This window comes from Stegodyphus dumicola, chromosome 10 (assembly GCF_044657685.1).
Source record: "Stegodyphus dumicola isolate Sdum_Otavi_A_Nest chromosome 10, ASM4465768v1".
Lineage (NCBI taxonomy): Eukaryota > Metazoa > Arthropoda > Arachnida > Araneae > Eresidae > Stegodyphus > Stegodyphus dumicola.
This window is the reverse complement of record NC_140777.1, coordinates 144347348-144364177: the sequence shown is the minus strand read 5'-3', so window position 1 is coordinate 144364177 and position 16830 is coordinate 144347348. Positions and strand designations below refer to the sequence as shown.

The window sequence follows — 16830 nt, the reverse complement described above, 5'->3', positions numbered from 1 at the left end:
GTATATTGATAGGTGAAACAATGCAGATTTCTGTCTATTTTTTTAAGTTTTCGTGTCGGCAGAAAAATATACTGTCGCATTTAAAATTGGTTTTAATGCTGAAAATGATTTGTTTGTTTGGTTCTATTTTTCCTTTTTCTTCCTTTAAAGATTTATTTTTCTTCCATATACTTATTTATTTATTACATTTTAATCTAATAGTCTCCCAAAAACTAAAGCGATAAAAAAGTTCTTTGATTCCAAGATAAAAGAAACTTTCATTATGCTTTGAATTTCTTCAGCAATCTTTCACCAGTAGGATTTATTTTCTTCTTTCACCTACTGATACTATGTGATTCTATATCTGTATATGTATGTGTGTAAGTATGTCTAATGGTTTAACTGATATATATATGTCATCAATGATATATATATATATAATCAATGATATATATATGCATTCATATTTAGCATATGTATATATTAGAATGCATATATATATATATATATATATATATATATATATATATATTTCATTTTATAATTTCATTACACAAAAATTTTATACCTTAGGGAGTATATCTTTTATAGTAGATTTTGGGAATGCTTGAATTTTGAGTGAAAAGGAAAGTCAAGATTTCTACTACTTTACCCCGTTCAGTGCTTTCTCTTTTACTAAGGAATTAACATCATAGGAGGGCTGTTTTTGCCCAAATGTTCGGCTTTTGTGGGAAAGGTTAGGGGAAACCGGAAAAGCAAGAAATAATTTTTCATTCATGAATTGACATCTTCAAGAAGCATTGACTCTCAGTGAGTAAAAGACAAACATCTGGAAAGATGTATTTAAGCATAAAATGGTTTTCGAATCCAAATAACATTAATTTAGAGAAATTTTTGTGGATGCAATATATAATATTGAGATAAAAGTATAAAAGTAAGTACAAGAGGGCGATGTAGAGTGATTTCACTGTTCGACTATTCGATACACTATTCGACTATGTTAAAGAAAGGCCTCAAACATAGTACTGTCGGCTCTGTGTTTAGATTTGCTAAATTTACTAAAGCACACGATATCTATCTACCAAGATAGAGATATTCTACTTCCGACGAGCTTTCTAAGAAACACTTACAAGCATTTAGTTTAAATGTTGAGAAAAATCATAAAAATTCCATGCAGTTGATCTATTTCGTCGCTGAAAATAGAAGCCAAGAAGAATCGATAGTGTTCTCTGGCTTCAGGCACCTAGATTTTTCACTTTTAATTTGGAACTAGAAATATAATTACAAATGTCTCTACTAGGGGAGATCAAAATTCATTATTTTTTCCCACATGTAAAATCTGGTTAAATACGTTTTCTCGTTTATAAATTACAGAAGATTTTTCAATAATTCCTGATATTTTAAAGGAAACTTTTGATGTATTTGTTTCCTGTAACAGGTCTAAATAATCATTCATTACAGCCACACTAATTTTAACGATCTGAAAATTAAGAAATGAGTTGAACTCTTTCATAATTATGATAAAAAACTTAATTTGGGTTTAAAATTACCTCAGAAGTGAATTTTTTTTTTATTTCTTAATTTAGATGCCTTACAATCCAACAGTTATTTCCCCTATTAAAATACGGCCATATTAGTGGCCGGTAAATACTGGTAGTTCGACTTAGATTTACACCCTGACGAACAAATACGATGGCTGAATGGTATTTTCCCATGTTTTTTCCTATGTATAACATGAATATGAGACTTTTCTCGTTAAAAAGTCCTCTACGAAGGCATCTCTTTCCTTAAAAGCAGATAGTCCTCGTGTGTTTTGCTGTATTCAAGTAATCCTAACCCTCAAACTACGGCACCTGTCACACTAAATCATGATAAAAGGTTTCTAAACAAGATTTTTAATCGGTCTGCGGGCCCCAGTGGCCAAACGCTAAAACTGCTGAGTACTGGTAATCCTACATAAGTTCAAATCCTGCTGAACACGCTTGTTCGGTGAAGGTTTTCTACGTTCAATGTGAAGGAAATCTAGTTTTCCTTAGAAAGTCCTCCCTGATAGTTTCCGTCCTCTTGCGCAGATGCCAATTCCATTAAATTTTCTGCATTAAACACAATTGTAATTCTTTCTTTTTAAAGAAATCTCAGGGGAAATAATTGTAAACATCAGATTCAGTGCGATTATGAATTATTATTTTAAAGTAGTTAAGAGTTTGAGTGGGAAAAGCATTTTTAATACGCTCATAAACAACCCATCCTCTAAACTGGCATCAAACTGTGTCGATTTCTACAACAATCTATATAAATACGTTTCCAAAAAATTCTGCTAAAATATTAAAAGTTGTATTTGTAGAGCATTTATTAGTTAGACTACCTACTCAACTTTTGGTTTTCATAACCTATAAGTTATTTTCTCCCGCCTTCTTAGCATACCTTCGTGGTGTAATGGTCAGCACGCACGGCGTGTATTCGAGAGGTTGGTGGTTCGAGTTCCGGCGAAGGCATTGCTCCTATTTCACATGTCCTGCTTCGAAATAACCTAATGTTTCTATAGTGGCACCCAAACCAAAAAAGGTGGTGGAGGATGATTCTCCGCCGCAAGGATTTGGCGTTTCGGTCCCCTAATCCCCAGTCGCCTTTTAAAAGGGGGAGTATATACGGTATTTTCTCCCTCCCTTTTAGCATGCCTTCGTGGTCTCAGTACGCTCGGCGCGCATTCGAGAAGTCCGTGGTTCGCGTCCCGGGTAAGGCATTGCTCATTTTTCATGTCTCTTGCTGTTAAAAAAAAATGTAATGTCTCTACAAACCTTCCATTCATCAGAATAGTAATAAAGTTATGAAGCATAGGGGGTAGGGGGGAAAAAGGAATTTTAAAGAAAAGATTATTTTTACAAAATGACTCAAAATTTCTTGAGACAGTATAAGTAGTTATATAACTCAAATAATTAAATATTTGACCTCTTAATTTTACCAGTATTTCTGTATAGAAATAAAACATAATTAAATATCTTTAATGAGTATCATAGATAGTGGAGCACATCGAGTGAGCTTCACAATATTTTCAAAAGCAGCCACTTTGACAAATGAACAGAACTGTCGGGAATCGCTTATGAATGTCACTTACACGTTTCATAATGCCAAGAATGTTATAAAAATAACGGTTATGCTATATCAACAACTTACCGATCTTTCCAAAGTGCTTAAAAATAGAGCTGTTCCAAAAATTGTATTCAGTTCATTCACGGTGTTTAATCAAAAGCTCGTCGTCGATTTTTGAACTACTTATCGATAAGCTATTGAATTCAAATTTTGTACACACACCGTTTACGGATGATAATAATTCGATTTAGAGTTTTTAAAATTTAATGTCGAAGAAATTTTTTGCGCATATTTCCATTTAAGAATAAACTAAAAATCTCAAAATTTTTAAGTTTGCATCATTTTACAGAGCGTAAAATAGCTTTTGAAATAAAATTTGCATGAAATTCGTAACCTAATTTCTGATTTTGGGGCGAATTTTGTTTTAAATTTATATATCTTTTCGATTATTTGAGGTAAAAGGATACTTGGAAGTAAAAGACTGAACCAATAGTAATAATAATAATAATAATTTATCACATAGATTAATGGTAATAAGAGATTACTTAATAGCTTCTTTGCTAAATTCCTGTACAGTTTTATAAGAAGAATCATAGGTCCTTAAATTACGAAATCAAATAATTGAATCGCATTGTCAGATGCATAATATTTATAAATTTATCAAGACAGCCTCACGTTTTTGTTATTCGTGATATAAATTTGTAGATAAATTTCTTAAAGAGAATTATTTAATCTCGTATTCCCATTAAATTACATGATACATTATTTTTAAAACAAAGGGCGTTAGCCGAGAAGGTCTGTTAACTTCCTTTTTTCATTTTCCGTTGAAAACTATGTCAGTTCACTTTTCAAACTGTTGCTACCACATATTACAGCCCTGTATCATATTTAAAGAAATTAAATAATGGTTTTGGTTTATTACATTACGGCAAAGCACTCGAGGCTATCTGCCTTAAAATTAAATAATGAATAATCTGTATAAATATATGTATGTTTCTCGCATTGTGATAAAACAACGGTACCTAGACCCATCCAATTTTGAATAACGTAAATTTCCACCCGAATATGGGCATCTCGAAGCCGAGATTTGGAATTTGTTTTATTATATGTTTCATATTTCGTAAAACTTCAATGAATTTTTAATTAAGAAACTCAACGATTTTAGAGCGAGCAAAGGCAACACTGTATGAAAATAAAAATACAAAAAAATTATCTTCAACGGGCGAGACTGTGTATCGGAAATTCTAAAGATATGCTTATTTAAAATTTATTTTGCGGTATTGCTGTTTAACTGAAGTTTTATGGTTTAAGTGCGAAGAACATGATATTTAAAAATAAAGGTAACCCACAAACCGTTAAAAAAACGCCCTTTGTGCTTAATGTAAAATCTGAAAGATTTGCATTTTCAGATTTTTATGTTTGCATTTATTACTTTTATTTTTCTCGTTTTAATTCATTAATGCTCTTATAAGGTAAACGTTCATTTTGTAAAAAATTCTATTTTTTATTGAATAACCGCTCTAAAACGGAAATTCTTAAATCCCTTTATATATGCATCCACTTTGTAACTGGTAATAAATTTGTTTCTTTAGAGTCAGTGTAAGGCCTTTATCCCAAAACATCAAGAAGATTTCTCCCCACGCTAATGACAGCCATTACCCATTGTCGTCAGAATTGCATGGACCCTTGTCGCCTTAGGCATTGGGGGTTGGAAGACATACAAAAATACGGGCTAGTCCTTTTTAGCGCGTTTTTTCGATAATACAAAAACACGGGACTGTCCGTTTTCGAGGGTACATTTAAACTAACAATAATCCGTAACGAACCGTTAAGAGACCTGCATAAAAGAACGAGAAAATCCGGGCCAAACCGTTAATGGGTTAAACCATCTCTTCAGTGCATACTATTTCTGAATAGTGTGTACTGCAATTTATGCACTGCATACTATTTCTGAAGAGTATGCAGTGCTGTGCATAAATTTTCCCTCCTGCTTTTCAAGCATTAAAATTAATATGAATGGGATGGAATATTTTAATAAAATTAGGAATTCAACTATATATTAGCATTATAGTTGAATTCCTAATTTCATTCATTATTATATTTCAACTTTATATTAGCAATTTTTTTTTAAATTTAATTAACCCTTTGAACGGATAACTGCTATTATCTAGTCTTGCAGTTATTTTCAATGTGAATACGTTGCCTTGTTTTTTGAAATCTTTTGCTGTGTTATTTGCTTTAATGCTCTAAAAAATCTCATAAATTATAAAAATAAATAGTAAGGTAATAATATTTCCAACTCAAGGTTATACATGCTGTTTAAGCATTATACTTCATAGAGTTCTGAAAAGCATTGTTATCCTGAGAGCTGATATTTACCAGAGGAAGATTTGCATGAATGAAGGGATGGGTGTTTATTGTATGTTTTATATGTACATCCAGATTTTATCCTGAGTAATCAGCTGTTCATATTTGTGGCTGTCTTGTTTGTGCATAAGTATATCTTTGGAATACTTATACTTGTAGAATAATGGTAATAATAATAATAAGTTTTGTAACACAGTCTCAGGGAAAGAAAATTGTTTTTGGATCATTTCAAGGCTTTTTTTTCCATTACTCCTGAATTACTGATTATCAGAAACATAATTCATTTTTCTCTTCTGTTTCCAGCTCCTGACCTTTCTTTTCTGTTTTTGCTATCTTTTGTAATAAATGCATTTAATTATGTCAAATTACAATTCTTTTGGGGGGAGAGGGGCAATATTTTGTATGTTAACCCTTCTGAAAGTAGTCTTTTATAATGTAGTACATGCTAGACAGCAGAGAATTCTTGAAGCTGTTTACGAGAAATGTGTAATCATGGCTTTTGATGTTACATATATATTTTTACTATCTGCCAGTCTATATACATAAGTAAGAGAAGTAATATTTTCAGACCAAAATTCTCTTTGTGAGTTTTCAGTGAAAAAGCATGGATCAAGTCTCCCACAACAGGTTTTTACTATTTTTGCAATGATACCTGTCTGCTTGTTTGTGTAAGATGATGTTTTCGTCCATGATAGCTCTTACATCAAACTTCCAAAAAATTTCTCCTTTTTGCATTCACGCAAAGAAGTACACTCACGTTTGTGAAAATTGCAACACCAAGAAGGAATCGTCATAATTGAATGCAATTTAATACACAGTTGAGTGGTAGTGGTACAAATAAATGATTAAATGTTCAAAGCAAACAAACAAGAACAAGAGATCAGAATCAGTATTTTGTGTGGCCACCACGCGCCGCAATAAGTGCTGCTACACGACATGGCATGGAGTCAAACAAAGTTTGAATGTCTGACTGAGGAAGAGCATTCCATATCGTTTGTACGCGTACCCAAAGTTCGTCTGCAGACGCAACAGGATGAGGATCACGAGCAAGACGCCAACCAATGACATCCCACACATGTTCAATTGGCAACATATCCGGGGAACACGCAGGCCAAGGAAGAAGCTGTACCTGCTGCGCTGCAAAGAAGGATTTAACAATCCGAGCAGTATGAGGGCGGGCATTGTCCTGTTGAAATACAGCGCCTGGCAAGTTTTGAAGGAAGGGAACAGCTTCGGGCTGTAGAACTTCACGGATATACCGGTTGCTGTTCAGATTGCCCACAATTCGTAGCAATTGAGATCGTCTATGATATGCTATGGCGCCCCAGACCATAACTCCGGGTGTTCGTCCACTGTGGCGTTCGATAATGCACTCCAGAAGGTGGCGTTCACCGGCATAGCGTCTGACACGAATGCGGCCATCATGGTACCACAAATTAAAGTGGGATTCGTCAGAAAACACGACATGCTGCCAATCAGCACGCCTGTCTCTATGCTGATTGGCCCATTGTAGCCGCAGGCGGCGATGGTCGTGCGTTAGGGGGATCCTGTATAAAGGAGTCCGTGCGCGCAGTCCACACTGCAGCAGACGTCTACGAATTGATGAAGCACACAATGAAACACCTGTAGCTATTGACCACAGTGCTGCCAATTGTCTAGAGGAGGGCTGTACGGTCCGTCCGCGCCATGCGGACCAGGTGTCTATCATCGCGAGCTGACGTCACATTTCGGGGTCCACTGCCGGATTTCCGAGTTGTCCGACACTCGTCCATCCACTGCTTCCAAACGCGCATCACTGTGCTGCTGTTATGCTGCACACGAGAGGCTACTGCACGATACGACAATCCAGCTTCACGAAGGCCGATGATTCTCCCTCGTTCAAACTCTGTAAGTTGTTCAAATCTCGCTCTCTTTCGTCGACGAGGCATAAGTACAGATTGAGTTAACGTTTACCACTAGCAGATAACCACCGATAACCATACACGCCTCGCTACAGCCGTCTATTTATTCGGATCCATCAGCCGTTCAGAGGGCGCTGCTCAGTATACGCATGCGCTACGGATTTGCAATTCTAATCATTTGCATATCATGCGCTACTTTGCATTTCCTGAAAATTTCAGCTCACTCGCATAAGTCCTTCATGGTGTTGCAATTTTCACAAACGTGAGTGTATATTTGGGTTAAAAAACAGTTTTAATAGGTATCCAGATATGTTTCTTTACTTGAAGCCCATAACAGTTTTGCAACAACCAACATAGCATTTAGTTGTATGTATAAATCATAACATATTGTTGCAGATGAACAAGCATTTGTTACTAATACTTAAGTATTGCATGGATATACCGGGTGGCCATAATTAAACTGACAGTGCTCACAGTGTTCTGTAGCGCGATCTATTTGCGAGAATGACGCCACATTTTGTAGGAAGATTAAACAAGACGGGGGGCGAAGGATTCCGCGAAAAAAAAATTAGTTTTAAAAGTCAACGCTAGGGGAATATTTGGCGCTGTGTAATAGAAAATAGAATGTTAACAACTGTAAATTAATACGGAATAAAATTACCTTTTATTATGGATATGCCTTACAGTACGGTATGGATAATCTTAGAAAAGATTATCAACTTCTATCCGTACAAGATCAGCCATGTACAGGAGTTACTGTACCTCGACCATGATAAGCGATTGACTTTTGCTCTCATCTTTCTTGCCAGAATGGAGGTGGATGATCTTGTGGGGAGACGAGGCCCACTTTTATCTGAATGGAACTGTGAATACCCAGAACTGCCGAACTTGGGATGACAAATCACCACATGCAATCGCAGCAATTCCCTTACGTTCACCAAAGGTAACTGTTTGGTGTGGGTTCACAGCGGAATTTATGGTAGGTCCATTCTTCTATGAGAACATTACCCCGACAGGACCGGAAACCTGTTCTGTTACCGGAGGGAAATATCGCCACATGTTGAACAGCTTTGTCATTCCGGCACTTCAGCAAAGACAATGCCCAGGAGAAATAATTTTCATGCAAGATGGAGCCCCTCCACACGTTGCTGTATGGGTGCAACAGATGCTACAACAGAAAGAGTCATTAGCCACTACTTTCCAACTGCACGACCACCTCGGTCGCCTGATCTTACCTCATGCGACTTCTGGCTATGGGGTTACCTTAAGTCCAAGGTCTATCAAGGAGTGGTCCAGGACCTGGCTACGTTGAAGGATAACATATCACGGACTGTACAGGAGATTCCTGCAGACATGTTACTTTCTGCTTTTGTGCATACTATGCACAGAATGCAATATATGGTCCACAACAACGGCAGCCACATTGAACCTCATTTGAATGCAAAATAAAAGGTAATTTCCGTATTGATTTGCATTTGTTAACACTCTATTTTCTATTACACAGCGCCAAATATTCCCCTATCGGTGACTTTTGAAATTTTCTTTTTCGCGGAATCCTTCGTCCCCCCGACTTGTTTAATCTTCCTACAAAATGTCGCGTCATTCTCACAAATAGATCGCGCTACAGAACACTGTGAGCACTGTCAGTTTAATTATGGCCACCCGTTACATGCAAATCAAAATGAATTTAGATTTGTTGATACTATAGAAATAACATAGAAGAAAACTAAATTGTATTTGTTTCAAAGTATTTACTTTAAATAAAGTGGGACTCTTTTTTTTTTTTTTTTTTTTTTTTTTTTTCTGGTACTACTCAGATTCATCTGTAGCTTGTTTTGTCAGCTGAAATATCACCAAATTTGGCAGAAAGACTGATGATGGCATGGGAAAAAATATTCCATGAAAAAAAAAAATTAGTTCCAAAAGTTCCCAATAGAAAAAAAGTGTAGCACTCTTCTAGTCTAGACAGCAGAAAATGGGCATGAAATGCAGATAAAATTTTAAAATATAAATGCTCAATGACATAAACAGCAGTATCAGTAATTCAGTCTTAAAAATGAGGGTAAAACATCAAAGGCATTCCATCTGTTAGCTGGGTTCAGTACGCGTCTTAATATACCTCAGTGCGCGTTTCTTGTGAAGTTGTTTTATCTTCATCAAAAAAAATGCATTCACTGCTCTTTCTGAGTTTAAAAGTCATAACAACCTATGTAAAGATCTTCTGTCAGTTAATGCATTGAAAGGCAGGAATCAGAAGTTTGAAAGAACAAAATCCCTTGCAGCTTGGTTTGGTAAACGGCATAAACTGGTGTCAACAGACAGTTAATGGATGTTGTGACTGCAGTGGCTGATGGCAACCATAGGACCATTGTCGATAATAGCAATGGCCATGGAATAGTGCAACAGTTGTATTTAAATCTTCCAACACTATGGTGAATCTTTCAGAAATTTCTTCATTTCTACCTATGCCTTATAAGCTGTGTGCAGGAATTAATACACAGTGGTTATGGTAAATGGGTGACATTTGCTTTGACATTTCTTGCTAGAATGGAGATCGACGATACTTGACCATGGAGAATTCTTTGAGGAGGTGAGGCCCATTTTCACCTAAATGGGACTGTTAACATGCACACTTTCTCAAACTTGGGCATCTGAATAGTTTCGGGCAATTCAGGAAATTTCACTGCATACAACGAAAGTCATTGTTTGCTGTGACTTCACAGTAGATTTCATCAGCGGACTATTCTTTGTTGAAAACATTACTGTAGCAGGACCACACACCTGTACTGTTACCATTGATGTGCTGGCTAGTTTTGTGATTCCACAACTTCAGCAGATGCAATTCCTGTATTTGGTAACTTTTACACAAGACGGAGAACCATTGCACATTGAATTGTTGGTACAACAGCTATGGTGCTATCGCATAGGTGAAAAGGTCATAAGTAACCTTTTCACTTTTTCACCTTCATTGCCACTTCGCTTCTCAGATTTAACCCCATGTAACTTACCCTATGGGGTCATTTAATAAGTTAAATGTCTATCTTTGTGAGTTCCTGACCTTGACAAGGATCAGTAAAGGACAACATAGCACAGGGTGTGCTGAGTATTCCTGGTGTCATGTTACATTTGACCATCGAAAATATTGTATAAAGTATGAAATGTGTGATCCACAAGAAGGGTAGTTACATTGTAAGAGGTCTGTGTTATCACTGAGGAAGAGGTTTTATTGAATACAGTGCTATGGTGCATTGAAATAGCATATCTCTAACTCTGTGGAAGCTCATTTGCTGCATTACAGCAATGGTCCTCTGAAATTTTTTCTTTATTATTAATTTCTCTAATTCTTAGCTGAATAGGATAGAACAGCTCTGCAATTTCCCTTATCAGCAACTTTTGAAACTAATATTTTTTCCACAGAGTCCTTTTTCCATATCATTGTTAGTCCCCTTCCATATTTGGTGCTATTCCAACTGATCTAACTAGATGACTCTGAGTATTGTCAGTAAAAAAAAAAAAAAAAAAAAAAAAAAAAAAAACTGTGTTGTAAATACTTAATTTCCTTTCATTTGATTTGAAACCTGTTAAATTACATATTATTCAGCTGTCCAATAAAATGCAATTTTTAATTTAAAAATATGATGAAAAACATTTGATTATATTGATATAAATTTAGAAAAACTAGGTTTTACACATGGCTGTACCTAATAAAACATAATCCAAAATTTCATATTACAGATATTTTTATTTATTGGAACAACAAATTAGATTTTATTTATAAACAATCCACCAGAAATGATAGTTGCTATTTAAAATATGTAATTAGTATGAAGTCATGTGCTGGCCACATCAGATTCTTTAATATGTTGTTGAAGACAGATAATTGAGATTTTAGAAAATTTTCAGCTTATATTTTTAGTGTACTGAAAAATAAGAATAGATGAAAGAATGTATCTTGAGGTAATTTAAACATATTTTAAATAAAAGATGTATTTACATTAGGATGATTTTTATGCATGTGCATACAAGAAAAGAATTTGACAATGATTTTAATTATATGTTATATATTGATAATTTAAAATTCAATTAAAAAAATTCTGAAAGTTACAGTTAAATTTGCTCTATAACTTGAAAAGAATGCGTAATGTACTATAGAACACTAAATTTAGGCTCAAAAGTAGGTAAGTAGGTAACTTAATATTATTTTAACATAAATGGCAACCATCACACTGGCATTGAAGATTTATAAACATTCTTTGTATTTATCTCTGTTTATATACCTTTTATTGTGTTTATATTTAAAACTTGGCATGTCCAGTGATAAAATTTTGTGAAATTTATTACTGAAAATGTGAATACAGAATTTGAAATGTATGAACGAAGCTTAATTGCCAGTGTATTGAAATAAACTTGCTGGAAGCTGTGGTACTTGTGTACACATCTTTTTGCAAGAATTGAAATTAAATTCTGAAATGCTTTTGAACAATTAATTATTAATGTGCAGCAATCTTTTTTGGGGGGGGAGGGGGAATCTGATAATGTAAGAGACAAGTGTGTTATCTATCAAAAACTTTCACTTTGGGAAACTTTAATCTTTGAACTTTATTTTTGAATTGCACTTTTCAACAGAGAAGAAGTGGCAACAGTGTTATTATTAATATTCATTAAAATATTGATTTGATTGATTTTTCATTAAAATATTGATGAAGTATTTCATCAAAGTGTGTGTTGAAATCTTGCATTCTAGATATATCTGTTTCTAAATAATCTGTGTATTGTCTCTTTTTCAGGTTGTATTACATCAATAAAAAGTAAAGAAGACAAAATATATAGAGATCCTCAACCATATTTAATTGTTAACGGAGAAAATTTTGCAGTTTGTGGGTAAAAAGTCTTACATTTGTATATAATATTATTATTGTCCCCATCATAGATATAGTAAGAGTCTTATTATATGAGTTTTTAAAAACTGCAGAACTAATATTTAGTATTAAATAGATTCTTTTTTATCTAAAATTTATGGTGTGAATACGCTTAACACATGGAAGGGGATATTTTAAAATTTACTTTATAAAAGGCTCTAAATCTTGCATTTTGTAATAAAGGGTTTTGAGCCAAAATTTGAACATAGCAATTCTAAAAAGGAGTAATTAAATTAAAATCGATATTATTTTTATCAAGATTAGAGCTATCTATTTTAGATGACTAAATTACCACTACCTAATCTTTTGTTAAACACATAATATATGAGATTATCTTACATGATTACAAGAGTATAATTATTGTGCATGCTGTGCTGAAAGGTAACATCACTTTTAAACTGAATATCATCAGCTACATTTAGAATGTTGTTAATGATGAATAATGAATGATGTCAAATTACTTTACAAAAAGAAATTAAAATCATTGTTTATAGTTATAAAAAAATTAATCCATCATTTTTATTTTTAAAAAAGAAAATGTATTCATTTCAAAACAAAGAAAAGGTATTCTGTTTTAAAAATTACAAGATAGTCTCTTAAAAATGCAGTCATAAAATGTTCTTGCTTTTAAATATTTTCACTTTCAGTATAAAGAATTGTTCATTCTAATTTCATTTCAAGAGAATATTTTTTTTTTCTTTTTAATTTGCATCATGCAAATTGTATCAGTATTTCATATTGTGGATTTCATTGTAGATTTAAGCTTAATATATTTAAAATAAAATTTGAGTTCATTAGTAAAATGTAATTAAAGTAAACAGAAAATTATATAGATTGTCATTTGTTTGAAAATAATCATGTGTTCATAAATAAAACTCTAGTGAACCCTTGTATAGTGACTACATCTGAAAATGGCCAGTATTTTTGAGGACATGGTTAAACTTTGATTATGACTATGCTGTTATGTAGTGTGTTGTCACTTGTCATGACTTCCTGACCCAACTGAAACAATCAAGCATGTGTTAGGTGACCATCAAAATGTTTGATTCCTTGTTAACCTAAAATATTTTATGCACTATATCAGAGTTTCTTAAACTGTGGGTCGTGACCCCATTTAGGATCGCGGGACCTGCAGCAGGGGGGGTCACCAAAAATTTTAGCAGTTTGGGTACTTCTTTAACTTATTATAATAATTTTGCAATTACCAAATACTTTTACACAATGTTTCTGAAAATAGATAAAGGCAAGATAATACAGACAAAGAAAAAACAAAAACATTTTGACACATTCTGTTTATAATATAAACGTTCATTTTACTTGCTTTGCATGTGACGCTGCCATTTCATCTGTTATTTATTTAATATTTTCACATTGTCTTATGCCTTGAAATTCTAAATTAATGAGCTAAAACTGCAAAGTATATTACAGTACAAGTGAAAAAATTGACTGTTTCACTCATGCGTGTGTCGGATTTGCACGTGGTTATGGGGTCCGACAAAATTTTCATAAATATTATGGAGTCCTGGGGTTGCAAAAAAATCTTGGCGATAAAAAGGGGTCATGACTAAAAAAAAGCTTAAGAAGCCCTGCGCTAAGAAAATCAAGAAATTGGATTGCAATTCTCACTGTAGCAATAAAACTAATTTTATGGAAAACAGAAGTTAATTATGTTTAATAGTTAATTTTATGCTTCCTTATCATGGTGTAGTTTATCATATAGACATGAATGGGTAGTTTTGAAACAGTAAACTATTAAATGATTGATTACCTCCTGAGTTTTACATACAGCCGAACCGCAGTTCGGTGAACTTCAGGAGACCGAATGTTTAGTTTGCTGTATTCAATCTGAAAAGAAAAAAAGGGATCATCTCTCGAAAATAATAAAAAAAAAATGATTGATAAGTCACCCAGAAAGCATGATTAATATTGTTACCTCTTTCAAAAGAAATGAATGGTAGTTTTAAAAAATATATACAGAGGTTGTTTACACATTTTTACAATGATTTTGATGAAAAATTTGAGGAAAATGCAAATGTTCTGGAATAAAAATATCTGGCAACAGCTTATTATTTGAAATGAAAAATACCATCTGATACTTTTAAATTTATTCTTTTTTCAGAATGTCTCACGTAAACAAACTGTGATTTGAAAGCTATATTTTTGCATTTCCCCAAAGAGAAATATTTCTGTTACAAAATTCAAAAATGTGAAATGCATAGTATTAAAATTTCTAAGTACAAAATAAACTAATATTAACTGGAAAGGGGGAAAAGTATGTAGAAAAAATTACGAATGTTTCTAAAGTTAAATCGTTGTAACAAGAGAAAGTCTGCTGATGCAGAAATCAGTTTCAAGTATATCTGTAGAAATTTAAACATATCAGTAGCAACAATAAATAAAATAATAAAGAACCAAGATTTACAACTTAAAATGCTAAAAATCATAATGTTCATCAACTTTTGCTGAGGCATATGGTTTTATGGAGAACAATACAGAATTTGTGGAACCCTGGATGAAAGCTATTTAGCAGAAGATAAATGGAAATATATTGTGACCCTTGATGAAGTTTGGGTATACCAAAATCACTGAAAAAAAAAAGGAAGGGCTACTTATTATAGAAAATGAAGAGAAGGAGATATACAAACCTGGTTCCGTCAATGCAGAGAAAGTTTCAGTGAGGCCTTAACCTTTGATTAAGATGTATTGATAAACTTAACGTTTTGAAAAACAAAGGGTATTAAATTTGGGAATATGCCTAAAAATTAATAGAAGATTCTCTGCAAACTAAAGAAAACAAAAATGCAAATTTAATAATGAGTATTTTTTAATCTTATTGGAACAAAATTTATGATGTAAGGTTTTAATAATTTTTGCAAGCTCTAAACTCCTTAAGTAAATTAAAACATTACATCATAAAATAAAGAAAGAGATAATTGATTTACTTTTATTGCATTTAAATTCTTTTAGGAAAAAATTCATCAGAACAGAAGATCGAGTAAACAAACTTTTTGGATGAATATATTGATAAGTAGTGGATATTTTAAAATTACTAATGCTTTGTACATAGCATCTGTTTTCATGTTTTAAAATACCATATTTACTTGCATATTTCTCCCCCCTCATGTGAATTCCCTCCTAGATTTTTGAGCATATGATTTAGTAGAAACTTTTGATTTATGGTAACAATATAAAATGTATACACAAAGTATTTGTATAAGTATATTTTTGAATTTGATAAGTGCTTTAAAATACATAATAAAATAATATTGATCTGTCTTTACATGTGTTTTGATATCCAATTTTATTAATTAAGCTGTCTGTTCAAGAATAGCAATACATTACTAATTTCCCCTTCCCAGTTTTCAAGCTTTAAAATTAGTAGAAAAAGGGGGGTATACGAGTAAATATGGTATAATATTTGTACCACTTATTTTAAAAAGTTAACTATATAATGAAATTTTCATGGTTTTGGAGGAAAGGGGGCGAGGCTTTATTTATCTTTTTAATTAATTTGTAAAAGGTTTGGTTCACTATACCGATCCAGTAAAAAAGATCTCACAAAAACATGTAAAATTGAATGATGAATAAATTTTTTTTAAAAAAAAAGAACCTCATTTATACGAGGGCTATCCAGAAAGTAGATTACGTTTTGGAATAAAAAAATAAACAAAGTATAGGAAACAAATTTTATTATATACAGATGAAAGCCACACTCAAATACTACTTTTCTACATAGTCACGATACAAATTAAGGCATTTATCGTAGCGATGTACGAGCTTGGAAATTCCTTCGTCGAAAAATTCGGCCGCCTGCGCCTTCAACCACTTCGTTACCTCTTCTTGCCTTCCATCTTGCACAAAACTTGTGGTAACCAAGCTTTTCGCTGATGATTTCGTGCAACAAACTTCGCGAAATTTGTGGAAAACTCAAAGAAAGTTCCGTTATCGTGAAATTTCGATTTTCACGGACTTTAGCATCGACTTTTTCGAGAAGTTCGGCGGTCACTATGCTGGGTCTCCCACTTCGATCTTCGTCGTGAACATTGGTTCGGCCATTTTGAAATCTTATGACCCACTGACGCACTCCACCTTCAGTGATAATGTTGTCCCCATACACTTCACGAAGCTGCCGATAGATTTCTATCGGTTTACAGTTTTTTGCAGTCAGAAACCTTATTACTGAGCGCACCTCGCAGCTCGCGGGATTTTCAATTAACGCAGACATTTCAAACCGTCACAGTATCTGAACGGAGCACAGCACGAACCTCTCACTAGCACGGCTAGATGCAGACTGAGCTGCGCAACGCTCTGACCCCAAGATGGCCGCGCTAGCCCCGCCCCTAGCGGACACAGACGGAAACGTAATCTACTTCCTGGATGGCCCTCGTATGTCTACCAAACAATTTCAGTATTTAATTTAATTTAAAATTTCATTATGATTTAATTGTAATTCTTATTATGTGCAGTTATGGAAAATTTCTATACAGAATGCAGAGAGTTTGGTCAAAGAGATTTTTTGCTCTTCTGGGAAATATAAAAGAAGAAGATAATTTCATCACCTGCATGTCATATTT

The 16830-nt window shown here is 33.6% G+C and overlaps 1 protein-coding gene across 4 annotated transcripts in view; it reads left to right on the top strand.

Moving 5' to 3' along the window:
• scat (VPS54 subunit of GARP complex scat) overlaps positions 1-16830 on the top strand; it is a 132028-nt gene that overhangs the window by 98113 nt on the left and 17085 nt on the right. For all 4 annotated transcript variants that reach the window (XM_085825638.1, XM_085825637.1, XM_085825636.1 and 1 more), the window contains exon 18: positions 12125-12218. In XM_085825638.1, the coding sequence (XP_085681764.1) occupies positions 12125-12218 (94 nt within the window). The remainder of the gene's footprint in view (positions 1-12124; positions 12219-16830) is intronic.